This window comes from Prunus avium, chromosome 7, assembly GCF_965620075.1.
Source record: "Prunus avium chromosome 7, drPruAviu1.hap1.1, whole genome shotgun sequence".
Lineage (NCBI taxonomy): Eukaryota > Viridiplantae > Streptophyta > Magnoliopsida > Rosales > Rosaceae > Prunus > Prunus avium.
The window spans coordinates 29,247,380-29,274,680 of record NC_142290.1 but is presented as its reverse complement, the minus strand read 5'-3'; the positions used below and the strand labels follow the sequence as shown (position 1 = coordinate 29,274,680).

The 27,301-nt window shown below is 35.6% G+C and overlaps 5 protein-coding genes and 1 pseudogene across 9 annotated transcripts; 4 read left to right on the top strand and 2 right to left on the bottom strand.

The window, feature by feature from the left end:
• Positions 1–784: 784 nt before the first annotated feature.
• Positions 785–2,871, bottom strand: LOC110770123 (heat shock cognate 70 kDa protein-like). Its single transcript, XM_021974205.2, has 3 exons — positions 2,834–2,871; positions 2,493–2,737; positions 785–2,338 (listed from the first exon to the last, which is right to left on the bottom strand). Exons 2-3 carry the CDS (start codon positions 2,698–2,700, stop codon positions 981–983), a joined length of 1,566 nt encoding a protein of 521 aa, XP_021829897.1. The 5' UTR covers positions 2,701–2,737; positions 2,834–2,871; the 3' UTR covers positions 785–980.
• A 501-nt stretch (positions 2,872–3,372) lies between these two features.
• On the top strand, positions 3,373–6,718 carry LOC110770124 (F-box protein At5g03100-like). Of its 2 annotated transcripts, XM_088256079.1 has the most exons (4): positions 3,373–3,507; positions 4,305–5,366; positions 5,776–5,958; positions 6,115–6,718. In XM_088256079.1, exons 2-4 carry the CDS (start codon positions 4,389–4,391, stop codon positions 6,388–6,390), a joined length of 1,437 nt encoding a protein of 478 aa, XP_088112205.1. In that variant the 5' UTR covers positions 3,373–3,507; positions 4,305–4,388; the 3' UTR covers positions 6,391–6,718. The 2 variants fall into 2 exon arrangements, with proteins under 2 accessions (XP_088112205.1, XP_021829898.2); XM_021974206.2 differs by having other exon boundaries at positions 3,373–5,366.
• LOC110770139 (uncharacterized) lies at positions 6,408–8,514 on the top strand (annotated as a pseudogene). Its single transcript, XR_015825790.1, has 3 exons — positions 6,408–6,426; positions 7,385–7,505; positions 7,583–8,514. The product of XR_015825790.1 is annotated as an uncharacterized LOC110770139 (transcript).
• A 2,538-nt stretch (positions 8,515–11,052) lies between these two features.
• LOC110770138 (F-box protein At3g03040-like) lies at positions 11,053–13,755 on the top strand. 3 transcript variants are annotated; one of them, XM_021974225.2, is made up of 4 exons: positions 11,053–11,651; positions 11,923–12,976; positions 13,102–13,281; positions 13,406–13,755. In XM_021974225.2, the coding sequence occupies exons 2-4, from the start codon at positions 11,975–11,977 to the stop codon at positions 13,664–13,666; spliced, it is 1,443 nt and encodes a 480-aa protein (XP_021829917.2). In that variant the 5' UTR covers positions 11,053–11,651; positions 11,923–11,974; the 3' UTR covers positions 13,667–13,755. The 3 variants fall into 3 exon arrangements, with proteins under 3 accessions (XP_021829917.2, XP_021829916.2, XP_021829914.2); XM_021974224.2 differs by having other exon boundaries at positions 11,877–12,976; XM_021974222.2 differs by having other exon boundaries at positions 11,054–11,651; positions 11,917–12,976.
• A 622-nt stretch (positions 13,756–14,377) lies between these two features.
• Positions 14,378–16,932, top strand: LOC110770137 (uncharacterized). The gene is made up of 4 exons (XM_088255891.1): positions 14,378–14,493; positions 15,248–15,704; positions 15,976–16,158; positions 16,368–16,932. Exons 2-4 carry the CDS (start codon positions 15,555–15,557, stop codon positions 16,629–16,631), a joined length of 597 nt encoding a protein of 198 aa, XP_088112017.1. The 5' UTR covers positions 14,378–14,493; positions 15,248–15,554; the 3' UTR covers positions 16,632–16,932.
• Positions 16,933–17,460: 528 nt separating this feature from the next.
• Positions 17,461–21,416, bottom strand: LOC110770126 (beta-glucosidase 12-like). Its single transcript, XM_088244273.1, has 13 exons — positions 21,214–21,416; positions 21,016–21,085; positions 20,237–20,295; positions 19,979–20,054; positions 19,650–19,727; positions 19,460–19,547; positions 19,104–19,359; positions 18,847–18,962; positions 18,556–18,773; positions 18,432–18,463; positions 18,193–18,295; positions 17,953–18,061; positions 17,461–17,833 (listed from the first exon to the last, which is right to left on the bottom strand). Exons 1-13 carry the CDS (start codon positions 21,385–21,387, stop codon positions 17,659–17,661), a joined length of 1,554 nt encoding a protein of 517 aa, XP_088100399.1. The 5' UTR covers positions 21,388–21,416; the 3' UTR covers positions 17,461–17,658.
• Between the last annotated feature and the right edge of the window lie 5,885 nt (positions 21,417–27,301).

Below are 27,301 nucleotides of genomic sequence, written 5' to 3'. Positions count from 1 at the left end.
TTCTTCCGCAACTTCGATTGAAGGAAGTTGAGGTTCCACCCCAAAAATAAATTGGGAATGGTGGAGGAGTAGTCCAACTCCTTATAAGCTTATGCTAGATATCTTAACTTTCTAATGTAGGATACTAGACACGATTTATTTATGTCTTAGCCCTAAACCCTATACTAGCAATATAAAAAATTCAATACTTTAGGTATAGCCAAAAGGTAATAAGGGGTATTAGTTCCGGGCAAAATATTGGTAATTCCATTTGGTCTTAGAATACAAATTTCTTTTTAATTTAACTATTAAGATTTTTAGTAGTATTCTAGAGAAAGACTAACACCATTTGCATTATGTATTTTCTTTGATTTTTCAACTATTTGTAAAACTTAAATATAAAAGATGGTTTGTAATTCAAGTGGCTAAAAGTATCAACCTTTGAATTGAGGTTTTATTTTCCTCCATCTTGCAATATGTCTTGAATAAAAAAATAAAACTATAAACTTAATTCAAGTGGCTAAAAGACGTATGACATGTGAAATTATTCTCCAACTTACTGCATTGCTTTTTATGAGATGTGGTTGGCTGCTTTGAAAATATTCCACATGTCATACGTCTATTGGAACGTACACTAGCCACATGGTGTATCCGGAACACCCAAAAATTACTCCTATATCGTTGGGTGAACATATAAACAAGAGTGACATTGTTTGGCTCCTTCCTCCCTTCTTTCACAACCACCGTCCCCCCAACCCCAACCCAAAGAAAAAAAAAATCAGCCAATTAGGAAATGCACAAGCATCCAGCCAGCACCCCACTTCCTTATTCAACCAAAATTTTTATTATCATCACAAAACAACATGACCTGGCCATAGTAAAACAATTCAAAGATATAGTACTTAAACATAGGAAATAAAGCAAAGTAATTATCTTATAATACATGCTATCTTCGGCAGAGAACACTGAGTTACCCTACCTTATCTTAATCCTCAATTCCCTCAACACTTCTTTCGGTTGTCACGGGTGATTGTGATCCCTTCCTTCTGGCCGGTGGACCTATCCTCAGCAGAGACACTCAAAACTCCATTTGCATCAATATTAAAGTAAACAGCGAAACTCGGAACACCCTTGGGAGCCGGAGGAATGCCTTCGAGGGAAAATTTACCCAAAAAGTGATTGTTTTTGGCTATTTTACTTTCACCCTCATAAATGGGGAACTCAACAGCATCTTGGTTGTCATAAACAGTAGTTACGTTTGTTTTCAACCTGACGGGAATTCTTGAGTTTCTTGGAATCACAACATTCATGTAAAATTTGGAACTATTATGTTCCATGGTCTCCAACCCAAGTGATAGAGGCGTGACATCCAAGAGAGTGAAGTCTTCAAGCTTCCCTGTTACATTGCCAGTCAAGACTGCAGCTTGAACAGCGGCTCCATACGCCACGGCCTCATCCGGATTAATGTTCCTGCACAACTCCTTACCCTTGAAAACCTCCTGTAATAGCTCTTGCACCTTTGGAATTCTTGAAGAGCCACCAACAAGAACAACGTCATCCACATCGCTTATGTCCATTTTGGCATCCTCCAAACACTTTTTCACAGGCTCCATGCACTTGTGGAAGATATCCATGTTCATTTGTTCAAATTCGTCCCGGGTAAAGGTTGCATAGAAATCTTCACCCTGGTACCAACAGTCAATTACAATGCTGCTTTCAAACGAATGTGAAAGAGCCTTCTTTGCATTCTCACACTCAGTTTTGGCCCTCCGAAGAGCTTTGGAGTTTCCACCAATGTCCACTTGATACTTTTTCTTGAATTCTTGGACACAGTAATTCACCAATCTGTTATCCAAGTCTTCACCGCCAAGGTGAGTGTCTCCAGCAGTGGCCTTCACTTCAAACACACCATGACCTATGGTAAGCAGTGACACATCTAAAGTTCCACCACCCCAATCGAATATCATCACATTTCGCTTATGCCGACCAGCCTTCTTGTCAATGCCATAAGCAATAGCTGCAGCTGTCGGTTCGTTGAGAATACGCAGCACATTCAAGCCGGCTAATTCACCAGCCTTTATTGTAGCCTGGCGCTGAGCGTCGTTGAAGTAAGAGGGGACCGTGATAACTGCATTTATCACTCTAGTATTTGAGCACAGGAAGTTCTCAGCAATCTCCCGCATCTTTGCCAGAACCAAGGATGAGATATCTTCAGCAGCAAACCGTTTCTCTTCGCCCCTGTGTCGAATCACAATCATGGGCTTGTCCTCCGGACCTTCAATGACCTTGAATGGCCAGAGCTTCACGTCACTTTGAACAGAGGCGTCACTGAATCTCCTACCAATTAACCGCTTTGCATCTGTAAATTATTCCCAGTTTAGATATACATACTATATGTCTTAATTTTTAAATTTATACCAAATTACTCTAAGAAAGATTTGAACTAAATATATAGTTGTGTTGAGAGACCAAAAAAAATGAATTCAAAGATTGAGTGATCATTTTATTCGTACCAAAGATTGAGTTGGCGGGGAATCTGACGGCTTGGTTAAAGGCTTCATCACCTACCAACCTGTTAGCATCCGTGAATGTAACATAAGATCGAGTTGTCCTGTTACCCTGACCGTTCACCAGGATTTCTACATGATCAGCCTGCCATACCGCTACACACGAATGAGTTGTCCCCAGATCGATCCCAATTGCATTTCTATCTTCTGCCATTGTTAAGTTTCTTGGCTCAAGAGCTTGAAGAAGAAAGCTGAAAGATCAACTAGGAAATTAAATAAGTGCAGAAAACAGATGTGCAAGAAAAATAATATATGGAAGAAAAATGAAAGTCTAAGGCAATACTTACGCACTACAATCACTCTAGCGCGTTGAAAAGTATGCTTGATTTTGGACCAATGAGATAAAATACTGTTTTGGGTTTTGGGGGGGTAATATGCAAACTCCTAGCGACAGAGTCAACGATGAAGAAAAGTTATGGAAACTCATCTGTATTTTTTTAGGTCAGGCATCTTTATTTTATCAGGCCCCATTTTGAAATATAAGAGCCTTTCATTACTATATTAGTGAGAGAGAAGATGTAAAAGTGTCCAATTTGGTAATAGAAAGAAAATAAGGATTGAATATCAAATTGAGATAATTTAATAATTTGTTAGGTAACAGGTAAGGTTAGGCTTCACCATCGATGCAAAGTCACAGCAACTTCGTTGCTAATATTTCCAAGTAATATCTCTATACTTTACTTTTTTATTTCTTTCAAAAAGCCCAAATATAAAGGCCCAAAGGGGAGCCCAACCTAACAAGAGCAAATGGATCGGAGGAGGACATAGGAAGTTAAAAGGGTCGTGCTGGGTTTTCGCGCTAAAATTTCAGGGCGGAGCTGAGTGGTCATAGGGTGCACTTCCTATCCCATTCGAAGCTTCTTCATCGTTCTTGGGCTCATACGTTGCCGAGAAAATTTTATAAAGTGAAGGATAAAAATCAAAACTTTGAGCACCGACGCACCATTTCAGAGTTCACCAGGTTGGGTTTTTATTTTTTCGCTCTAACTTCCTTTCTTTTCTATTTTTCCTTGCAATATTTGATTTGTTACCCCTATTTTCTGTCTTGTTGTCGTGGAAAGTTGAAATCTTTGAAGAGAATGAAATTAAAGCAAAAATCCCATTTACATCATGTGAATTCATTTAAGTCTTTAATGAGACCGTCGATGGCGTTTTCTGGGTTTCTTCTCTGTTTGGTAACCAAGAGGCATTGGTTTTTTTTTAATTTAGTTGCTGTCCTTGTGGCAACAAGTTTTTGTTGCAAACTTCAGTATGAGTGTTCAAGTATTCAGGCACAAAATATCAAGTATAAAACATGTACAGAGTAAAAGCAGGATAAAACAATCTTGCAAAAGGAATAGGGGATTGAAGTTTGTCAATTTGTTTATTTGGTTGTTTGGTTTTCATTGAATATGAATTTGGAGTTTAGTTCTGTTCATATGTGTTGTTTTATTTTCAAATTGCTGAAGTTCAATGTGGGAAGGCAACTTTATGAGAAGTTCTTTTTATCATGTTTGTTCTACAACTGCGATTATTTCAATGATTATAGTTAGTTCAGTGATGCCTTTCTCTTGACATAGTGACACAAACTTTCCCAACCTCTGGAGGCTCAGGTAAATTTTTTATTTGTCCTTTCAGTCACAGAAGCAGAACCCTTTCCTTTTCTTTATCTAAATTAGTATAAATGAGATATTACTATTTAATTTGGGCAGCTGTAGAACTCTCATTGTGATAGTATAATAAAGATGGTGAAATATATTGGTTCTTTCAATGTTGCAGGAGAACGATAATGCTTGTAGCTCCACTGCCACTTCCAACAATTCTATAGATCCTATTACAACAACAAAATAGGAGCACAGTCTCATGGGGAAAAAGTATAAATTCCGAGCAGCCCCAAGTCATCAAGCTCTTCTAATAGACAGATTTAGTAATCTTCCAAACGAAATTGCTCATCATATATTTTCCTTTCTCACTTTTACAAACCTTACTAGAGTGGGCGCTGTGTCCAAGACATGCAGACGATTTTATCTATCAATGCCATCAGTGGTTTTTGGTGAAACTTACTTTGTGGAAAATAAGGAGCAGCAAATAGAGTTGTTGAATTCTTTGGATAGGTACTTATTTAGTCGTGGTGATAATAGGATGCAGCGCTTTTGCATTAATTGGAGTTCTTGTTGGGAGATTGCTGATGAGAATATTAAAATAATCACATGGATTCATAAAGCAGTAAGGTGCAATGTTGAAGTGCTTCACCTTGCTCTCTCTGTAAGAACTAACACGATGTTTGAGTTGCCATCTTGCATCTTTCTTTCTCAATCTCTTAGGTCTCTCTCTGTGCACTCTGAGATTATTTTTCAAGTGCCCTCCTTATCTTTTTCCTGTAATCTTCATTACTTGAAGTTGAAGGAAGTTAAAATAGAAGATGAGAGGTTTTTCAAATGGATTTCATTTTCCTGCAAATGCATTAAGGAATTACAACTTATTAGGATTAGAGGCATGCCAAATATCACCATTGAAAGTGCGTCGTTGGAATCATTTAAGGTTTGGAGTAGTAACCTCTTCCATCTCAACATCTTTGGTGAGAAACTTAAAGACATCCATATAGTTTGGAGAAAAGCTTCTTCGTCATCAAACACAAAATCTTTTAATATGTTTGCTCCAAATCTCAGAAGTTTGAAGTGGGAAGGCAACTTTATGAATAGTCAACATCTGGGAAAATTAACGAGTTTGGAAAAAGCAGGGATCTTTATGGAGTCTGAGCTAAATGACTGTGATAATGTATTTAAAGTTATTTGCAGTATGTGCAGGGGTATAGTTAGTCTAAACCAGTGGACTGTGAAGGTAAAGATACTTATCCCTTTAACAAATTCTCTTTCAGTTTAGGAGCCATTTTGCAAATCAATATTATTTAGATTATATATTTCCTAGAATCTTTTATAAGGATGTTAAACAGTGCATTTCTTGTTTGTCAAGCATTCGCACTCTCAGTAATGGTGATAATAATGGTGTTATGATAATTTTGACAATAAAAGGAATGAAGGTTAATATCTATCCTGCAAGTTTTGTTGGAATCCTGCTTGTTATCTATCAATAAGTTGAGAATTACATAATTTAGTTGCAAATGTAGTGCTAGACTTGACAAATAAAGTAAACTGAGATATATGAGGTATCCTGCAAGTTTTTCCCTTCTAGTGTACAGGTTCTTGTCCTCGTAGTATTTTATATTTTTCCTTGTAAAAATTGGATGCAGGCTTTGGTGAGGGGAGGTGCCATGCCAGCAGCACCATTGGTTGATATTTGTAACTTGAGTCTGCACATTAGGAACTTGAATGATGACCTAATTCCAGCAGTGGTATTTCTTCTTGGAGGAATGCCGAATTTGAATACTTTGCACATAAAGTGCACCTTCAGCTCAGGACTGGCTAATTATTTAGTAAGTGATCTCACTGTGTTGCCTCTGGATCTCCCACTTTTACACACTTATGCATTGACAGCCTTTGCAAATTGCCCCTCTCGATAATTTCTTACTATTTGTTTGGGAAATTTTCAAATGATTTGCTTGTTTCCTGTTGCCTTGTTGCCTTTTCAGTGTTCCGGGATCAATATGGAATATTGGAAACTACAAGGCCTTGCTTTCATTTATCAGCTCAAAGAGGCAACCCTGGAGCTTTCCAATGGGTTCAATGGAATTGAGTTTGCTAGGTATATCCTCGAGCATGCCCCAAATTTGGAGAAAATTGTCATATTTCATTTACAAAAGTACTCTGATGATGTATGGGAGTTAAAAGACAACATCATTTCTAATGCCACAGTTGTCTCTCAAGTCAGAAAGCCAGAGAAGAAAAGTTGGTCTGATTTTGTTTAGACTGTAACAACTTTGTCATGGGATTGTTTGATACATGTTGGCATTTCTATTTAGATTACATTGAACTCTTGTGTTTAGTTTACTGCTACTCTGTGGTGTTCAGCTGACTTCATTTTAGTTTATAGATTTGATTTTCAATATTTTCTGGAGCAGTAAAATTGAGGCCACCAACCTCACCATAAAGCTAATTTGCTCATGTGTCAAAATATTGTAATAATCAAGTGGATTTGGTATTGAGATTTCTGTTCGATCCGACTTCTTGTTTTGTGTTTTTCCATTTTTGGTTTGTGCTTAACATTTATATATAGAATTGATATTTTTTTTGGTCGGAATAAGAAATCTTTCATGAACTAGTATCAACTGACAATTCAAGAAAGAGTCAACATATTGAAAATTTCCAATTCCTTATATTTTTCAGATGGTCAAGTTTATTTCCCTTTTGTTTTAAATTTTTAGTAAATTAGTACAAACACCCGGACAACTATATATTATATACAAAAATACGGCTTGATTACCCTTAGATAGATTTCTTCTGTTGGGGAACAGAGGTCATTTCGAGCTTTAAAAGCGAGACACCATTGCTGAAGAAGAAACTGTTTTGGCCACCACCACCTGTAAGTGATTGTTTACTTAACACGCTATATTTGCAAAATCTCTCATTTCAAGTTCGATAGCTGTCAAATTGTACACATTCATTTTTGAAAATGAGTTGAGTTGATTGAGATAGTGTAAGATTTTAATTTGGGTATTTGGAATCTTGCTTGGCTGCAAAGTCTAATTGGGCATTCTAATTTCTTTTGTATGTATGTATATATATATAATTAGCTGGTTATAGTGAGAAGTGGTTGCAAAAGTTGGTTGCAGGGGAAGGATATCTCTTGTAGCTCCACCACTGCCTTCAACAGTCCCTATCAATCTTGGGGCGTAAGCGTAAGTTAGAGGCATCTGCAAGTTGTGAAGCTCAAGGCGCTACCACGCAAAATGCAATAGACAGATTTAGCAATCTTCCAGACGAAGTTGCTCACCGTATTCTTTCCTTCCTCACTTTCCAAGACCTCACTCAAGTGGGTGCCTTGTCGAAAAGATGCAGGCTATTTCATCTATCAGTTCCTTCTGTGTGTTTCGATTTAAGTTTCCTACCATATAGAACAACCAACCAGAAGCGAGTGAGATTAATGAGCTCTTTGGATAGGTACCTGTTTTATCGTGGTGATCATGGGATGCAAGTTTTCAGCATTAAATGGAGCTTCTTTACAGCCGAAGCTGAAAGCAAGTTTTCTGATGATCATTTTCGAGTGATCGGCTGGATTCTTAATGCAGTAAGGTGTAATGTTGAAGAGCTTGATCTTCATTTCTCTGATGGTGTGACCCTTGCGTTGCCATCCTGTGTCTTTCTTTCTCAGTCTTTGCGCTCTTTGTCAGTGCGATTGAATGGGGTTATTCTTGAAGCCCCGTCTGTATCCTCTTCAACTAATCTCCATTGCTTGAAACTGTGACAAGTTAAAATAGTAGATAAGAGGTTTTTCAAATGGATCTCAAGGTGCTGCAAATTCCTTAAGGAATTACAACTTATTTGGATTCGAGGAATACAAAACATCAGAGTTGAAAGTTCGTCTTTAGATTCCTTTATTGGTTGGGTTGATGATTATAACCCTTTTCATCTCAACATCTCTGGAAAGAAACTTGAAAGTATAGATACACACTGGAACGAGAACACCTATTCATCAGTAAACAGAATATCGTTGAAGATTTGAAGGCAGTTTGAGGAATAGTCCGAATCTGGGGAAATTCATGAGTATGGAAAAAGTTGAGATTTTCTTGAATCCTAGGGAAATTGAATTTGATAAGCTGGGCAAAAGTTCTTATCATAGACGAGAAAACCGTGAAGGTAAAATTGACACAATTCTCAAAACGTTTTGGTAAAAAGGATGTATTTTGCAATTTGAATTGTTTAAAGGGTGAACTATGTACTTCACATAATATTGCTATGCTGCAAGCCTGGAAGTTCACCATGTACATATTTTATTTGTCGGAAAGTGTTCGAAGTTTAAAAATCTGATAATTTAGTTAATATAATGATGTAGATTCTGAGATACTAGTTTTTTATCATTATTATGGGGTGTATGTTCTTGTTGGCTTTCTATTTAAGAATACCTGTGTGTATTATTGAAAATTGTAAAAAATATGTGTATTAAATATGAAAAATACATACGTAAGTGTACAATATGTGTATTGTATGTTTAGTTTTTTAAAAATGTGTATTTTACCGAGTATTTAAGACGTCTATTGAAAACGAAAGTATTATTGAAAAATACATACATATGTAAATAATACGAGTATTAAATGGGAAAAAGGCTAAATTCTTTATATTGGTAATAACTCTAGAAAAGTAAAAAATCAAAATGGGACAACAAAAATTCGGATAATGCTCTAAACTACTTATCGTAAAAAAAAAAAATCGCAGAAAAAAATTAGGAAAAAACAAAAGGGATGCTAGTATATGTTCACCCCTTTTTGTGTTTAGTACCTGTGATGGTAGGGTAAAGTTCCCCATTAATCCAAAGACCATGGTTGGTCAATAAATTAACTTTCTTTGTGTGTCGAGCGTGCCACCATTAGCAATTTTTCAATTCTAACAGACTTGAGAGTAAAAATAACTTGCGCCCCAAGCTATTGACTTTGAACAAACGATTGTGAATTTGGGTGAGGAATATCTCTCAAGTAAGTTCTTTTCTATGCCTTAGACTGGTAAGGACTTCATAATTTATCTAAATAAAACTGGGAAGTAAAGCAAAAATACAAGTGTTTGAAAATAAAAACAAGTTCAAGGAGAACTGTTTGAAATACAGTAAATGAAAGGAACTGCTAAGTCCGGAAATACATCAAAATATTGGACTTCGAATTCTGCCTGGAATGCCATTTCTGAGACTATTTTAGTCAAGCTGGACTGCACTGGATTGTGTGGCTGGACTGGACTGGACTGGACTGTCAGGCCGGACTGGACTGGACTGGACTGGACTGGACTGGACTGTCAGGTTGGACTGGACTGGACTGTCAGGCTGGACTGGACTGGACTGTCAGGCCGGACTGGACTGGCTGCACCTTCACCTAATAAATATTAGCTGGAAATCGATACTAATGTTGAAATTGGCAGAGCTATAATCAAGTTGAGTTGTGAGTGGCTGGGAATTCTGAGCAGAATCTCAAGGATAGCTTTGAAGGTCCTTGGTACCTTTGTTGGCTTTGCTTCTATTGAAGGCTAGAATGATCAGTGAACTGATTGTTTCTTTTGTATTTGTTTTGTTGATTGTTGGGTGTCCTTTTTTTAGCTCTCATCCCTTGTATTTATAGGAATTTTGGTTCCTAAAAATATCTGGAAAATATCTCCTGGAAAATATCAGTTGTGATGAATATCTTTTCCTTGTAACTTGTGAAGAAAATATCCCCATTTTGAAGGCACATGGATGTTTTGCAGAGATACTCAGCGTGCTTTCTCTAAGAATTCCTTTTGAATACCTTCTGGCCATTCTTGTAACTTGTGCTTCAAAATATCTTAATTGATGAGACCACACGGGTCTGTAGTTCCTGAGACTTAAATGGCTATAGGAGATAACTTTGCTTTTACCTTTCTATTGATATGGTCTTGAGTTTAATGAAGGTCAGACCTCAAGTTTCAAAATATGTAATCTGGGAACTTTGGGAAAGCTATTTTGGCTTATTTTATCTCTTGGAATGATATGGGCTTCTTTTCCAATTTTTGGCAAGTGGAGCCCGAATGGCCAGTTGGGCTGATGAGTAAAAAAATAAGTCCAAATGTATTTTGGCTAGAATGGAGAGTTTGGCCAAAAAGTGCAAATTTTGGTACAAACAGTATACATTAAAAGCGTATAGCCGTGCGGCTATACTATTTGCATATATTATAGTTACAACGTATAGCCGGGCGGCTATACTATTTATTACAAAAAAGAAATAAAAAAAAGGACCCGCTCAGCGCCTAGGCGGCTAGGCGGCCATTTTTATTTTTTAAATTACGAGTACAGCCGGCTGGCTATACGATTTGTATATATATTATAGTTACACAGTATAGCCGTGCGGCTATACTATTTATTACAAAAAGAAAGGATAAAAAAAGGACCCGCCTAGCGCCTAGGCGGCTAGGCGGCCCTTTTTATTTTTTAAATTACGAGTACAGCCGCCTGGCTATACGATTAATTTTTTTTTATAAAAAAAACCCCAGTATAGCCGACCGGCTATACGATTTGTATATATTATAGTTACAAAAAAGAAAGGATTAAAAAAGGACTCGCCTAGGCGGCTTAGGCGGCCCTTTTTATTTTTTAAATTACGATTACAGCCGCGCGGCCATACTATTAATTTTGAAAAATAAAAAACCCAGTATAGCCGATCGGCTACACTCTTTGAATATTGCGAAGAGCCGTGCGGCTTTTGTTTTAAAAAAAATTAAAAATCCCTAGTATAGTCGCGCGGCGATACTATTTATGTTATACTAGTTATTGTAACAGCTCCTCCTAAACTTTGGGTTGATGAGTTATAACTCTTAACTAACTATTACTGTTATCTTGCAGTTTGGAAAAAAAAAATGTAAACACAGGTTCTTTTCCTCTTTCATGAAAAACATGCTGGCGTGTTTCAAGAAAGGTTCCATGAAAAACATATATTTTCTTTCAAGTCAAGTGGCTTTGGTATAGAATAATGAAGCTGCAAAAGCTTGCTTTCCTTCATCGGCTTGAAAGTTACAAAGTCTGTCTTTAAATGTTGTCGATGCTTTTGCAGTTTACTTTAGAGGTGCGGCTTCAATCTTTGTGGAGGGGATGGCAGTTTTTGGAGGTTTTTGCAGAGGTTAGGGAGACGGCATGAGTCCTTAGGTCGCGTGCGTGGTCTGCTTTTATTATTATGATTGTTATTATTCTTTGTTTCTTTTGAGTGTTGCTGGTTTTGTTTTGTTCTTGTTTTCTTGGTGAAAATGGGTTTGGGCTTCTTGGCGGCAGTTCGTAATTTATTGGATGGTCGAGACATATTTGGTGTGTTGTAAATGGGGTCTGGGTTGGTTAATTTGGGTCCCTTGGCCCGAAAGTGAAGCTTCTTAATTTATGGGCCAAGCTAGGTCAGGGCCATTATATAAAGAAACTTAAGCGCATCAACAATAATACCCACACTTAAAGACCAATTTTTAACTATTGAATATTGCTCTGCATAGAAAAGAACCAATTTCTGCCGAAGGAAAATTGCGGCCACCACCTGTAAGTGATTTGTTTGCAGAAAATACGATTTTTCAAAAGCTCTGATTTCAAGTTAGATTGATGTCTAATTGTACAATTTTCTTTTCTAAAAACTTGTCATTGTTTGTTGTTGATTTCTCTTAGGGTTTTCAAAAATTAGTTAATTATTTGTGGTAGTGCCTGGAAAGTGCTTGATGATATGCCTATGTGAGAGTTTAATTGGTTATTTCTCCTGTGTGCATGTAGTCAGCTAATTGGTTATGATAAGTTGTTGCAAAATTGTTAGTTGCAGAAGGATACATCTCTTGTAGCTCCGACACTGCCTTCAACAGACTCTATTTATCATGGGAAAGTTATCGGCATCCACAAGTTGTCAAGCAACTTCTTCTGAAAGTATAACAGACAAATTTAGTGATCTTCCAGATGAAGTTGCTCATCTTATCCTTTCCTTCCTCCCTTTCAAAGACCTCACTCGATTGAGTGCCGTCTTGAAAAGATGCAGACAATTATATCCATCAGTTCCGGGGTTGAATTTTATTTTCTATGAGGAGGTAAAACCAAAACCCAACCAGGATATAGAGATGCTGATGAGTTCTTTGGATAGATACTTCTTCTCTCGTGGTGATCATAGGATACAGCACTTCGGCATGAATTGGAATTTATATCCAAACAAAACAGTACAGGAGCTTTCTAATTATCATTTTCGATTAAATACGTGGATTAGGAATGCAGTAAGGTGTCATGTTGAAGAGCTTGATCTTCTTATCTACCCGGCCTATGGATTTTCGTTGCCATCTTGCGTCTTCCTTTCTCCATATTTGCGCTCTTTGTCAGTGAATTTGGCTGGGCAGATTTTGGAAGTGCCTTCCCTACCTTTTTCATCTAATATCCATGACTTGAAACTGTTTGGTGTTAACTTAGATGAGAGGTTTTTTCAATGGATCTCATGTTCTTGCAAATGCATCAAGAAGTTAGATCTGCACATTATGACAGACACACAGAATATCACCATCGAAAGTTCGTCTTTAGAACACCTTCATGTTTTGATTTTTCGTGACCTGCATCTTAATATCTCTTGTGAGAAGCTTGAAACTATAGAAATAAATCTAGGGCCCGAACGCCATCGATCAACAAGCAGCAATTCACTGAAGATTTTTGCTACCAATCTTAAAAACTTGCAATGTATAGGCAGTCCATGGGGTAGCCAAAATCTGGGAAAACTAATGAGTTTGGAAAAAGTTGAGCTTTTTTTAAAGCCTCGGCCAAATGAAATTGACAATGTATTTGAAGCTCTTTGTAGTATATGCTGGGCAAGAGTTCTACATATAAGCAAGGACACCATTAAGGTAAAACTCTACCCTTGAGACTCTTGGTAAAAACAAGATATATTTTTTGAATCATTTGAAAGAAGAAAAAAATCGTAGGTTCTTTTCCTCTCTCTGTCTAAGATTTTTTCTTGACAAACATGCAGGCCCTTTTCAAGGAAGGTTCCATGGCAGCACCAATATTAGATAATATTTGTAACTTGAGGATACATTGTACGACCTTGGAAGATGACCTTGTTCCGGCAGTTGTCTCTCTTCTTAGAGGAATGCCTAATTTGAATAGTTTGTCCATAAGGACTGTGAAAGGGCCTTGGAATCCCGAACCAGTAAGTGAAGTATATGTTGCCTACTGATCTCCCTCTCACGCTCACACATAGTCTTGTGATAAATTTGCCAAGTTATTTATTAATTAATTTTCTTGTATGTTTGTTGCCTTCTGTATATTTTCAGTCAAGTGGCTTTGGTACGGAATATTGGAAACTGCAAAACCTTGCTTTCCTTCATCAGCTTCAAGAAGTAACCGTACAGTATTCCGGCCACGGGTCTAATGAAATCGAGTTTTCAACGTATATCCTTGAGAATGCTCAAAATTTGAAGAAAATTGCCATTTTTCTTGGCAGCAAAGATGAGCAATCAGAAGCTGCAGCAGGGATGGTGAGTAGGAACAAGATGATTTCTACTGCCACAATTATCATTCGGAGGAGGGAATAATCTTTGATATTTTTACAAGACTTTATGTGTACCTTGAAAGGATATTTCTGTAATATTTCTGAGATAATATCTCCTTGCAATTTACTTCAGTCTCAAATCTAATTTGTCTTGCAAGGAACAAAAATGAATAATTTGAGAAACGAAAATTTATAGAATACAAACATTATTTTAAGTAACGAAAAAAAGCTTTCACCTAAATTATTTAGAGATATTTAGTTATATACCTCATTCTTAGCATTAGTGATATAAATAAATTCTACACCATTTAATTTTTATAAACAAACCCAAAAAAATAATAATAAATGACATATGCCCCTATTGAATTTAATTTTGATTATTAAATTACTTTGATGCCCTATTGAGTGTTTTGGGTTTTTTTTTGTTTTTTTGTTTTTTTGTTTTTTTTTTTGTTTTGAGGTTTTGAGATTTGGCTTGTTTTAAGAAATTGATGGTAGTTTTGTAATTTATAGGAAAGTCGAAGCCTATTTGTTATGTTCTAAATGGTCTTGGGCTTTGGCTTTGGGCCATATTAGGTATAATAGTGAATCTCCCAATTATTTATTTACTTCCTTAAAGCTGTAAACTTTCCTGATAAAAAGGTTGGGCTTGGATCTTCTCTTTGAATTGTAGATGGAAGCCCAACCTAACATCCACTCCCTCCCCCGTACTGGTATAACTGATATAAAACCCCCAAATGAAAAAAATTAGGGCTCCGTCTGCCAATCCCAATCCATCAAAGTCGAGAATCTGGAGGAACTATGTTGGCTCGAAAATGCTCCTACAAGCTACGGCAACAGTAAGCTCCAATTCTGTTGGGTACCAGACTGGTACGTACTCAGCATACTCGCGACTACTTTTCTTCATTTTGGTTCAGTATCTAAAAATCACAAGTTATTGAATGTATTAGTGTTCAATTGCCCTTGAATTGTAGTATAAATTAAAAACCCAACTTCTCTTGCAAAACCCAAAAGCCACAAGTTAGTTTAGCTTCATGGAACACAAGAATAAGTTAAGGGCTACTGCAAGTTGTGAAGGTGGAAGAGTTCATACTGAGAGCTTGGTGAACAGATTCAGTAATCTTCCACTGGAAGTTGCCCATCACATTCTTTCGTTCCTTGATATAGAAGAGCTCACTCGTTTCAGTTGTGGGTCCAAAGGATGCAGGGCGCTTTCTCTGTCATCTCCCTCGTTGAATTTTTGTTTTTCATCGGTGGATACGTCCACATGTGAGCTTAGGGTGAAGTTGTTGAACACATTGGATAGGTTCTTGTTTCATCGTCGGGATAATAAGATACAGTCGTTTTATCTTTTTTGGGATGGTCACTACATAGAGGAGGGCAATTACGAACCATGCTACTTATGTAGTAATGAGAATTTTCGTATCATCACATGGATCCACAATGCAGTGAGGTGTAATGTTGAAGTGCTTTGTCTTGACATCTTGTTATGTGATTTTGAGGATGAAGGGTTAGCATTTCCATGTTGCGTCTTTCTTTCCACATCGTTGAGGTCTCTAAATGTGGTGCAAATGAAGGGCATTATTATTAAAACGCCCCCCTTTGCCTTTTCCTCTAATCTCAGTTGCTTGGAGTTGGGAGAGCTTGATATAGAAGATGAGGCGTTTTTCAAATGGATCTCATGTTCCTGCAAATGCATCAAGCAATTAACAGTTGCCGGAGTTCGAAATATAAAGAGTATCGCCATTGAAAGCCCGTCTTTGGAAAGATTTAATTTTTATGATCCCTATGGGTCTCAAATCTGCCATCTTAAAATCTCAGGTGAGAAACTTGAAAGCATAAGGATCGACTGGGGATTTTTTTTATCCGGTGACCACTCATTAAATATTTTTGCTCCAAATCTAATTTTTTTGCGTTGGGTTGGGAATGTCATGAATCACCCAAACCTTGGAGAATTAGAATGCTTGGAAGAAGCATATATTTTTCTGGATCCTAAAGTAGATGAATTTGAAAACGTATTTGAGGCTCTTTGCAGCGTACGCAGGGTTGGAGTTCTTGGTATAAATGAAGCAACCGTTAAGGTAAAGAGAATCAGTTCCCTCTATCCCTCTAGACTCAATTTCTATTTTGTTGCAAAAACTAGAGCAATTTGAACTAATTTGTAACTCTTTCCTTGTTTCGGGATAGTAGGAGTAGCAAATATTTGTTTCTTACATTTCAGAATTGTTTGGAACTTTGCATGATGGCATTGCTTTGAATAAAAGATAATATTTATGCCTTAAAGGTTTTGTTAAAAAGAATGACAAGTAATTTGAGAAACATGATATAGGTTTTACCATTATAACATTGCAGGCTCTGTACAGGGAAGGATCCATTCCAGCTCAATTCGATGATATTTGGTGTTTGACTCTGAATACTCAGAGCATTAGTGACGATCTCGTCCCATCAATGGTCTCTCTTTTAAGAGGAATGCCCAATTTGTGTACTTTACACATAAAGAATGATTCACTTATTTACGCTCGTAAATCTGATGACGTAAGTCAAAGTCTCTCTCTCTCTGTCTCTCCCTCTCTCTCTCTCTCTATATATGTATATGTATGAGTGTATATATTATATACATCGTTTCAAGAATCAGGAGCATAATTATCATGCTATTAAAGTAATGTAGATTTCCTTTCTGTATGCTTTGTTTTGGTTTTTGGAAATTTTCAATTGAGTTGCTTGTTTTCTTCTTGCTTTTCCAGGTCCAGGTCCAGGTCCAGGCATCTGGGTTTGATATGGAATACTGGAAGCTGCAAAATCTGGATTTTATTTATCAGTTGGAGGAGGTTACCATAAAGCTTACCGAAGGGTCCAATGGAATTGAGTTTGCAAGGTACATACTCGAGCATGCCGAGGCCCTGGAGGAAATGAACATAATTTATTCACCCAAGCAATCTGATGTTATAAAGAAGCTAAACGAGAGTAAGATAATTTCCGATGCCACACTTACCTTCCAGGAAAAGTAAGATGAATCCATTTTGATAGATCCATTTTGGGAATTTAGAATATATGTTCAATGGCTGTTGTCAATGTAGTGATATCGCTATGTTGATACTGTTTGTTCCTTATGTTCAATGACTCATTAAGCTTAGAAGAGTATGGGGCCTCTTGTTTTAAGATGTGACATGAGTAATGGGGGATGATTGTATTTTTTTTCTTGTGAAGGTCTGTGCTCCAGAATTTCTTGCTCAAACAATATAGTTTTTCAACTTTGCTCTTTATGTAAATCAAAATTACGAAAAAGCTATATTCAAATTTTTTACTTTCTCTTTCTCAGTAATCATTTTTTACCTGTATTTAGTCAATTTACAAATGGGTATAATATAATAGAGTTTTTCATGAATTATTTACACTAACACTCCTTGAGGTTTTTGGCTTCTTCACAAAACTCATTGAGCTTTTAGAAATAATAAGAACACCCCCAGACGTTTTAAGTTGTTTTTGCAAAATTCATTTTCATTTATTTTTCATTCAAAGATTGATGATTTTATACCAAAAAAAAAATCACCAAATGACAAAGTTGGCCTTTGAGATTAGATTGCATATACTTCATTGAGAATAATTTTTTTCATTTGCATAAGTTTTTTTTCAATGAAATCATCAATTTTTAGACAAACAGTCAACGAAAAGGGGTTTTGTGAAAACAAACTGAAACCTTAAGTGGTATTCGTGTAATTTTTGAGACCTGAAGGGGTTTTATAAAAACACAAGAAACCTCATAAATATTAATGTAAATAACTCTTTTTCATATTTTAGTTTTTCATTTTATTCATCATTATCAAGAGGAATTGCATTTATTATTTAGATACAAATTACCACTATGGCCAATAAAATACAAGAAGAGGGTATTCCCTCACCACAAACTCATAATGAGTTGCTACAACCTATTCTACGACTCCAGGGGAGCTGGCGCACTTTATTCCACATTTGGAATTCAAACTTTTGGTATCCCATAATTATTGTCTACAAATATTCTTCACTTTCGTACTTTTTTCAAATAGATTTCTTGAGGAAATTTTTGAACCACTCCGCTGAGCGCTTTAGATACCTTTTTAGATTATCACTGTAATCCACATAGATGATACCAAAACGAACCGTGTATCCATCACTCCATTCAAAGTTGTCTAGCAATGACCATGCGAAATATCCTTTCACCTTTGCACCATCTCTGCACCAAAAAAATGGGAAGAATTCAATGTATTGATGTCAATGTAGTGTTTAAATAGCCAAAATCTAAGATGACTGTACGTTAGATTGCCTTAGTTAATTTCTTAAATAAGCACTTACCTCATGGCTGCGTGAAGGTAACAAAGGTGATGGTAGTAATAGTCAATTCTATCGGTATCATTAAGGGCTTGCTCAAGTGGTAATTTGGGATCATTGAACTCATCAACGCCTACAATATAATGCATTACCATATGCATTTAGTTTTAAATTTAGACGTTATAACACTTAACATTATTGCATACCATTATATATGTGAAACATTAATTATAAAATTAATGATAATTTAAAACTATTAATTACCGTTCTCAGTAATGTAAATTATTGGATCATCATACTTTTTTTTCGTGTAGAGTACAAGATCGTAAAGTCCTTTTGGATAAACATATAACCAATCTGAAGCGGCCTGCAATCCAATTTAAAGATAATTGAGATTTTAGGATTAATTTGGATGTGGAGAACAATGTTAATCCTCCAAATGCTAATAGTATAAGTTGAAAATTTAATTAGCAAAAAAAAAAAGCTAATAATTTGAAGTGAACCTGTGGACCAATAGGGACCCCATTAAGCTCAGCTGCCAAAAAATATATGTATGTGAATATTAGAATATAACTTTTCTAATAAGTGGATTCATTGCTCAAAGTAAAGTTTGCACTTTGAACTCACTTGCTTCATTAACTTGAGGATCTGTTAAGTAGCTTTTATGTGCATAAGAAACGCGAGGTTTATGACTTGCATATCTAGCAGAATAGTAATTTATTCCAATAAAATCATATGACCCTTCTAGTAACTTGGATTCTTCAATCGTGAATTTTGGTAATCGTTTTCCAACAATTGACCTCATGCTCTGCGGATAGTCACCGTATGTCACTGGGTCCATAAACCTACAAAATACATAAATTCATAAATAAAACATGTAATTGAGTATGTAGATAAATAAAATACCAATATACTTGCCATCCGAACATAAAATCCAAAGCTCGATGTGCAGCCCATTTATCTTTTCTTAAATTTGAAGCGGGCTTAAACCAATGCGACACCAATGTTATTCCTATCGAGCCATTTTGATATGCCTACGCAAGAAAATTCAAGAATTTTAGTTCATTTAGAGTGAGGAGAATTTAATATACAAATTATTTATGTCTTCTATTAGTGACTTAGATAGGATTCTTAGTTAGGACTGCAAATAAGATAAAAATAGTAATTAATTAGACCTGATATTCGTCTTTATACAATTTTACAGTGGCTGCATGTGCAAGGAGTTGGTGGTGTGTCACCAAATATGGTTCAGTGCCTGAATCTCCACCGGTGCAGTTTAAGTTTTGCCAAGCAGAGCATCGTCCCGGTGCGTGGACCCCGATTGCATAGCCATGGTTACTAACGGTATATGGCTCATTCAACGTGACCCAGTGTTTTACTCGATCGCCAAAGTTCTCAAAACAAAGTTTTGCAAATGCTCTAAAATGATCACTGTATATAGTATGCACAATTCAAGATGTAGATGTTACTGTAATATGTATTTCATTAAATGATCATTACCATGTTCTGAGGATAGAATTTGTTCACTTACACAATTTTAGGGCTTAAAAAACCACCATATTCATCAACCAAAGCTTGGGGAAGATCCCAATGATAGATTGTCACAAATGGTGTTAGACCTGTATATATATATTTATGTATATGAGTATAACAAAAGTAAATCTTTGATTAAATGATAAGAGTTTTAAGTATCGATCATGTAAAATGAGATGACTACTCACCGCTACTTATGAGTTCATTGATGAAACTATTGTAATAGTTGATCCCAGCCATATTCACACCCCCACTTAGCGTTCCATCTAATAATTAAAATAAAATACAACAAATAGGAAAATAACTCGATCTACAAACATAAATTAAAATAAACAAAAAATTTAAGCTATATATTCTTTTAAGCATTTAATTGGGAACAAAATGCTGAGAGTTATTATACAAAAGACAACCGAGAGTTATTACACAACTCAAAACATAAAGGGTGCAAGTCAGTTGTAAGAAAAAACAAAAACAAAAAAAAATTGTTATGTACAATATTGAGAGTAAATCAACTTACTTGGCAGCACTCTTGACCATGCTATAGACATTCTATAAGCATCCACCGATATATTTTTCATTATCTCCACATCACCCTATAATGACACACACATATATATATATATATATATATAAATAATTATAAGAACTAAGCTACAAATTAAGGATATCTCGTCTTCAAATGTCATGTGTTTGGCTAGAATCCAAAATTTAGTATGTTGTGCCCTGCAACTTCAAGTAAAGAAGGTCCAGAGAATAAAATTCTAAGTTTTAGAACCTTGTATTGGTGATATTGATCAACAGCGATATCTCCATTACTGCGATCCTTGATTCTTTCTACAAATATACGTAAAAAATTTAAATTATTTAGAGCATAAAGATCCCGAAAATCATATCATTCACACTATTAGAATTGAATCTCCTAAATATTTAAATCCAGGTTAAGTTGAGTAGAGTTAAAAAGATAAATAAATAATTTTGAAGTTTTTTATTTTTTGGGTTGAAATGGAGGATTAACCCTTAAACACAAAAAGATTAAAGGAAGATTCACTATTATACCCAATATAGGAGTCCAAATTTTTTAAAAAAAAACTTATATGAAATGGACTTTAGAAACACACCCAAAGCCCATTTACAAGATAACAAAAAGACTTTTAACTTCTTTTAAATTACAAAACTGCCATTGATTTCTTAAAATAAACCCAACCCCGAAAACCTCATTAAAAAAACTCAAAACACTCAATAGGGCATCAAAGTAATTTAATAATCAAAATTCAATTCAATAGGGCCGGCTATCATTTTTTGGGTTTTTTTTGGGTGTGTTTATAGAAATTAAATAGTGTAGGGTTTATTTATAGTTTTAGTGCTAAGAATGGGTATATGACTAAATATCTCAAAATTAAATGACAAAGACAATAGGAGTTCTAGAAACTCTGAACAAATCATCATCAAAGGTAGCTTCAACCTAGCTAGGAATCTCATTAAGCACAAAGAACCCCAAATCAAAATTATAGCTCCCCTTGGGTAATAATTTTGAAGTTATCTTATTACACAGACCTGGATGGGTGTGGGTGTAGTTATCCCATATACTTGGTCCTCTACCTTCGGTTTGTACAGCACCAGCGCACTGAAATGTACATAGAGACTGAAGATTTCAATATTCATGCATGTGGAAGCGAATTGATCATTTGTGACATATTGAAATTAAATTAAGCCCAAGTATATAGTTACATTAAAAAAACACAAATCAATGACCTGGTAAGTTGCTGAGGCTGTCCCAAATATGAACTCTGGTTGGAGATCATCGAAATTTCTCCTATTGAGGAGGCGATCACAACGGGGGCGTAGTTGTAGATCTGTATTTGTGAATGCAGAGCCAAAGAGTAGCACCACACAAAAGAGAAAAGTGCCTAATCGCATCATTGCCATAATTAACTGGAGGACGGTTTTTGGTGTTCTGGTTCTTCCTGCCATATTGCATGGGTTTTTATAGAGAGTACGTACGTGCTTCTTCTTCTTCTTTTTTTCCCTTTTTTTTTTGGGGGATAAACGCAAGTGGGCTTTAAAACTGGTTGTATCACCGAGTAATGGTAGGAACACTAATTGTGCACCAAAATGAAGTCCTAAAACACATCATCATGACTTTTCATTACCAAATTTCAGCATGTCAAAAATCATTAACTTATTAAGAAATTAAATTAAGATAATGAAGGGTTAACCAAAAGCCAACAAGTCACAAAATCAATCCAGGAATCCTTCTCTACTCTGATCCCTTTCTATTCTACCATAGATGAGTCTCCATGGTACCGGCAACGTGCATATCTGACACTTAAATTTCCAGTGTGGGTGAAAGAAGCTACTGTTTTTAATTCTCCTTCAATATAACACATACTCATATTAGAGAGCTTGGAGGAGAGTGAAGAAACAATCGTGATTTAGCTTTAATTGTCATGGTGAGCGGACTATGTCTTCAATTTTTTATGTTTTATTTCCTCAATTTATTTTGAACCTGCTCAAAGTCAAGTGCAGGTTTATGAAGTAGTATAACCATTGGCTAAAACTATTATATATATATATTCGTCAAAAGTTGATTGTTCTAATAGTTCTTCCCTCAGAATTTTGTTCAAAAAGTAACATTTGTTGAAAATAAAATTTGTTTTTCCTTTGTCAGAATTTTGTTTAAGTTGATTTGGGGCTTTTTTTTTTTTTTTTGGACGAAAGTTGATTTGGGGCTTGTTAGGGATGTGTTTGGCTTACCCCGCCCCCTTGTTTGTTGTCGCTTTGTTTTGGGGGTCTGATCGTATCGCTAGACTGGATTTTGGTATTAGCTGGATCTCCCTTCCTTGGATTAGTTCTTGGCTTGTGCGTTTAGCTTAGTTTTGTGTTCTCTCCTTGCCCCTTATGGGTTTGCAATGGAGATTTCCGACCAAAATAAAACCATAATCAAACTCATTCACATTAAGCTTAAGAAGTTCAGATCAAACTACTTAAAGTACACACTTATATTGAAAACTTTCCCTTTAACCTTTGTTATGGAGGTTTTTTTTAGTACAAGCGACTGGGGAATGGCGATTTTCTCTGCATGTAAGGGTCTTCGCAGGGCTTTGATCCTAATGGATCGGGTTTGAAGGATAAAAAACAGCCATGGGGATGGGTTTAGAGAATTTTTCGGCTATGATATTCAGAGAAGGGCCGGGATGGTATTCTAACCCGAACCTACCCGGTCTAGAATATATATATAAAATTTTATTTTTCATATAAATATATTATTAAGATGAGTTATCGTTGTACTACCTCTCTATAATGATCATGTCTTCGACATGCAGTTTTGACATGTATAATTATTATTTTTAAATAGTGTAGATTTCCAGTTGATAAAAATTGAATTACACATTAAGTCTGTTATGTATATACATGTGTGTATAGACCAAGTATACATACTACTTGACCACTATTAAAGACACAAATTGATCCTTTAGGTATACGTGTTTAAATATTTAATGATAATGAGAAAAATAAAACAAAAAAGGCTTTTTTTAATCATCTTAAAGGTAGAGGTTTTTTTAATCATCTTAAAGGTATGGTTGTGCTATTTTTATAATGATGATCATATCTTCGATATGTAGTTTTCACATGTATAATTATTATTTTTAAATAGTGTAGATTTCTAGTTAATAAAAATTGAATTGATATATGTACATGCTCACATTGTCTTTTTCTCATTCAACAAAGTAGTATTTTATTGGTTTTTTTATATATTTTTTTATAATGGGGTGGGTCGGGGAACCGTTCTCCAATGAAGGTGGAGATGAAGAATTCCCAATTTGAATATTGTGGATATGAAGGTGGGAATGGGGGAAAAATGAATTAACGGGAATGGGGTATGGGGAATGTGAATGATATGCCCACCCCTGATTCGACTCATTTCCATTCCTAATTGGAGGAGGGGGTTTACACAAATATTCATTGGATGTTTGGGGGTTTCGAACTTCTACCCACATCGTTGGAGGAGGAATAGCTCAACCAACTAAGTTATATATTTACTTGCCCTTAGCTAAGAAGTTAGTTCCCCATAATAGAAAAACTAAAACTGAAATTATAACCGAGAGAAATTGAGAGAACTGTAAGATATGCCTCTCTCTCTTATTCTGTTTGTTTAGGCTAAACTGTATAGCAATGGTCCGTGAACTATATCCCGAGTTATGTTTTTGTCTATGAACTCCACAAATAGTTGTTGTCATCCTCAAATTAAGTCCAACGTTGCACCGTTCGTCTCCGTCAAATCCGTCTAGTTTTCTGTCAAAATTGATCATGTACATGGCACGTGCCATAATTCTTAAGGGCAAATATGACTTTTTGAATCAACACCATCTTCCCCAATTGCTATCTCATACCACTGCCAAATAACAACTACCAGTCGCTGTGTCATGGCCATTGCCAAACGACCATCGACCACCACCACTGCCCCTCTCTCTCTCTCTCTCTCTCTCTCTCTCTCTCCTCCTCTGAGTCATAATATCAACAATTCCGCGTCTTCCCTCCACCTCAGTCGTCCTCCCCCATGGATTAGAATGGTGGGTTAGCAAAGGTGCAAGGGCTGGGTTGGTGCAGGGAGAAGAGCCAATCAATCGGTGGTCTTTTTTAATATTTAATTATTATTTTTATTAGTTTATTTTTTTCCTAAACATTTGGAGTGAATTTCCGAATTTACTTATGAAATTAATAGAAAAGTTGACGGAGTTGATGAAAATGTCCAATAGTGCAACACGTGACCTAATTTGAGGATGACAACAACTATTTTTGCAGTTCAATGACGAAAATGTAACTCCAGGTATAGTTTAGCCTATTTTTTTTATTTGCAAACTTTCCATGTTTTACTCAATGCCACCTTGATTCCAGTTGCTATTTCTTCTTCGGTGCTGGCGGCTCCTCTTTCTTTTGTTTTATTTTTAAATGTCGTCACCACTTCTTCTTTTCTTACTTGGTGCGGCACTTCATGCTTTCTTTTCAATATCTGCTAGTATTTACTGGATCACTAGCCAATCCCCTTGTCTGAAGATAGTGAAATCTGCAACCAATTGGATGCTTTTTTTTTTTTGGTCTGAAACCAATTGGATGCTTCAGGCAGACAATTGTGCCAGTCTATAAATGGGCCACTTTGTTGGCCATTAGAGCCAGGGGCGAATTGCAGTCTTCTATTAGCCTAAAATGTATTGTGGAAGATGCATGGATGCTTTGGTGGAAGATTCATTGCACTGAGTTTTTGTTTCAATGATATCGCTTCATTTTTTTTATTTTTTATTTTTTTCTCACGCACCTGGCGCGGGATTTCCACCGACCCCCAGATCTGGGGCGTGAAATGCCAGGACCCAGCACTCATCGCTTGCTTATGCTCCTTCCACTTTAGTTGGTTATGGTTTTTTTTTTTTAAAAGCCGAAACAAGGTTTAAAATAAACTTCTCTTATAAAAATAGCTCCAAAATCTTACAACTTTACAATTAATAAATAAAGCTCTATCACTCTCTTTTAATTCAACCTCAACTGGTTTAGTCTTTGTCTTACCACTAATTCATCTGAAAAATTGAACAAGATGAGGAATGAGCAACCACCGCTCAGTAAGGACATGAGACCTTACCATAGTAAATTGATATAACTAAATTAAGTGACATGCAATTATATAACATATAACAAATAATAATGCACGAACAAGCTTCGATTCTACCCAACCCATTAATCTATATAATAGGGCAAACAAATCTTCATGTCCCATACCATGCATTTTACCATTGTGATTTTGAATGCCCCAATATATAAATTAACACCCATCTCAATCATCCCATAATTCCCCTTTTGCTAGTCATCTTGTCTAAACCATTAATCTCCAAGCCCAAATCACCCAATCGACAATTATACCGCCGATATCCTATTCTACTGTGCACACGGGCTCGCCCGAACTTGGTCCCTACAGTGGTCAGACTCAACTACACAAAAGATCCTTCCCATTACCCTCTTTTCCATACTTTCTTTATCAACCCAAGAATTCCAGCCATCACCGATAACATATGATCATGTCAATATTAATAAAATAATATAATGATAATTAACAACACTTAAACACCCAATAACAATAATAATCACATAATAATATCATGCATAATATAGTGTTCACGAAATTTAATTAAACCAATCTCTATAGAGGTTCTCCAAGAAACCCCTTACCTCAATTCCAAAGCTATTGTATAATTCTTAGTCACAAGCCCAAACATCTTAAGTTCCTCCAAAGTCTACCAACACTTTCGTTTTCTCACTTTTCCCTTCTTTTTGAAATTTTGTAAACAAAAGCAATTAAAAGAACTACTATGATACAAGAAATACAAAGGAATGCTATTTATAAGGAATCGAAGTTGGCAAAATCCATGTAGATGGAAGCTAAAATTGAGCCACACAACTAGTCTATGTTTTACTAGAGTACTTAGGTGGCTTGAAAGTAGTATGTCGCCACCCTAAATAGCCCCATAAGTTGGCTTTGTAGGGTGCTTAGTGAGCACTCTCAAATTAAGGCTATAAATAAGAGAGTGCAGCTATTTAGACACACAACATTGATCACTTTAGTTGACCACCTTATGTGGCAATTGATGTGTCATGTCAACTCAATTAATGAATGTCGCCATGTCAATTAAAAAACAAATTAAAAAACCCTAGCGTTCCTAGTAAGTGGACTCATCGCAACATTCATTAATTGACATAGCATGACACATCAGTTGCCACATAAGGTGGTCAGCTAAGGTGGTCAATGTTGTGTGTCTAAATAGCATTACTCTAAATAAGAATACATACAATGCTTACACCTCATGCTTAAATATTCCACCTCATGCTTTAACAAGATTTGAGAACTATATGCTTGCAACACGTCAACGTTGTACAGAATGTTTAGTAAGTATAAGGGCCTTTCTAATGCTTTTGTAAAGTGTATAAATATATAATAAATATTAAATAAGGCTGAAATGAATTAATATAGTGAAAGCCATGCAATAAGATTTGATGAGGTAGGCTATACTACTAGTTAATAGCTAGACTCACATGGCTTGTCATACAACAACGAAATATATATATATAGTTTGCAAACTAATAACTATAAATATTTAATTTTATGAAATATTAATATACATATTTAAAAATATGGGGTTTCACAATATTAAATCAATCCCTGTAAATTATACATTATAAATCTCACTAATAGGGATTAGACACCCTTGGGAACTGTGGTCTAGTATTAGTACAAAATAAGTTTGAATTGATAGAATGAGTTAGGGGCATAAGTTTTTAGAGTAGATTTTCTTGATTAAGTGTTAGTAAATTTCGAGGATGAAACCCCATATTTTTAAATATGTATATTAATATTTCATAAAATTTAAATATTTATAGTTATTAGTTTGCAAACTATATAATTGATAATATATATATATATATATATATATATATATATATATATATATATATATATATATATATATATTTGTTGTAGGGCAAGCCACGTGAGTCTAGCTATTAACTAGTATAGCCTACCTCATCAAATCTTATTGCATGGCTTTCACTATATTAATTCATTTAAGCCTTATTTTAATATTTATTATATATTTATACACTTTACAAAAGCATTAGAAAGTCCCTTATACTTACTAAACATTTTGTACAAAGTTGACATGTTGCAATTATATAGTTCTCAAATCTTGTTAAAGCAAGAGGTGGAATATTTAAGCATGAGGTGTAAGCATTGTATGTATCATTATTTAGGTTTTCCCAAGTAGAGCATCATCCCGGTGCGTGGGACCTGGATGCATAA

Coding starts and splice junctions, on each gene's coding strand:
- LOC110770123 (XM_021974205.2), bottom strand. CDS start 2,700: ATGGCAGAAGATAGAAATGCAATTGGGATCGATCTGGGGACAACTCAT. Junction 2,339..2,492: donor CCCCGCCAACTCAATCTTTG/GTACGAATAAAA, acceptor AATAATTTACAG/ATGCAAAGCGGTTAATTGGT.
- LOC110770124 (XM_088256079.1), top strand. CDS start 4,389: ATGGGGAAAAAGTATAAATTCCGAGCAGCCCCAAGTCATCAAGCTCTT. Junction 5,367..5,775: donor TAAACCAGTGGACTGTGAAG/GTAAAGATACTT, acceptor AATTGGATGCAG/GCTTTGGTGAGGGGAGGTGC. Junction 5,959..6,114: donor CAGGACTGGCTAATTATTTA/GTAAGTGATCTC, acceptor TTGCCTTTTCAG/TGTTCCGGGATCAATATGGA.
- LOC110770138 (XM_021974225.2), top strand. CDS start 11,975: ATGGGAAAGTTATCGGCATCCACAAGTTGTCAAGCAACTTCTTCTGAA. Junction 12,977..13,101: donor TAAGCAAGGACACCATTAAG/GTAAAACTCTAC, acceptor ACAAACATGCAG/GCCCTTTTCAAGGAAGGTTC. Junction 13,282..13,405: donor GGCCTTGGAATCCCGAACCA/GTAAGTGAAGTA, acceptor GTATATTTTCAG/TCAAGTGGCTTTGGTACGGA.
- LOC110770137 (XM_088255891.1), top strand. CDS start 15,555: ATGAATCACCCAAACCTTGGAGAATTAGAATGCTTGGAAGAAGCATAT. Junction 15,705..15,975: donor TAAATGAAGCAACCGTTAAG/GTAAAGAGAATC, acceptor ATAACATTGCAG/GCTCTGTACAGGGAAGGATC. Junction 16,159..16,367: donor ACGCTCGTAAATCTGATGAC/GTAAGTCAAAGT, acceptor TTGCTTTTCCAG/GTCCAGGTCCAGGTCCAGGC.
- LOC110770126 (XM_088244273.1), bottom strand. CDS start 21,387: ATGGCAATGATGCGATTAGGCACTTTTCTCTTTTGTGTGGTGCTACTC. Junction 19,548..19,649: donor CAATGAACTCATAAGTAGCG/GTGAGTAGTCAT, acceptor ATATATATACAG/GTCTAACACCATTTGTGACA. Junction 18,296..18,431: donor GGGTCCCTATTGGTCCACAG/GTTCACTTCAAA, acceptor ATTGGATTGCAG/GCCGCTTCAGATTGGTTATA.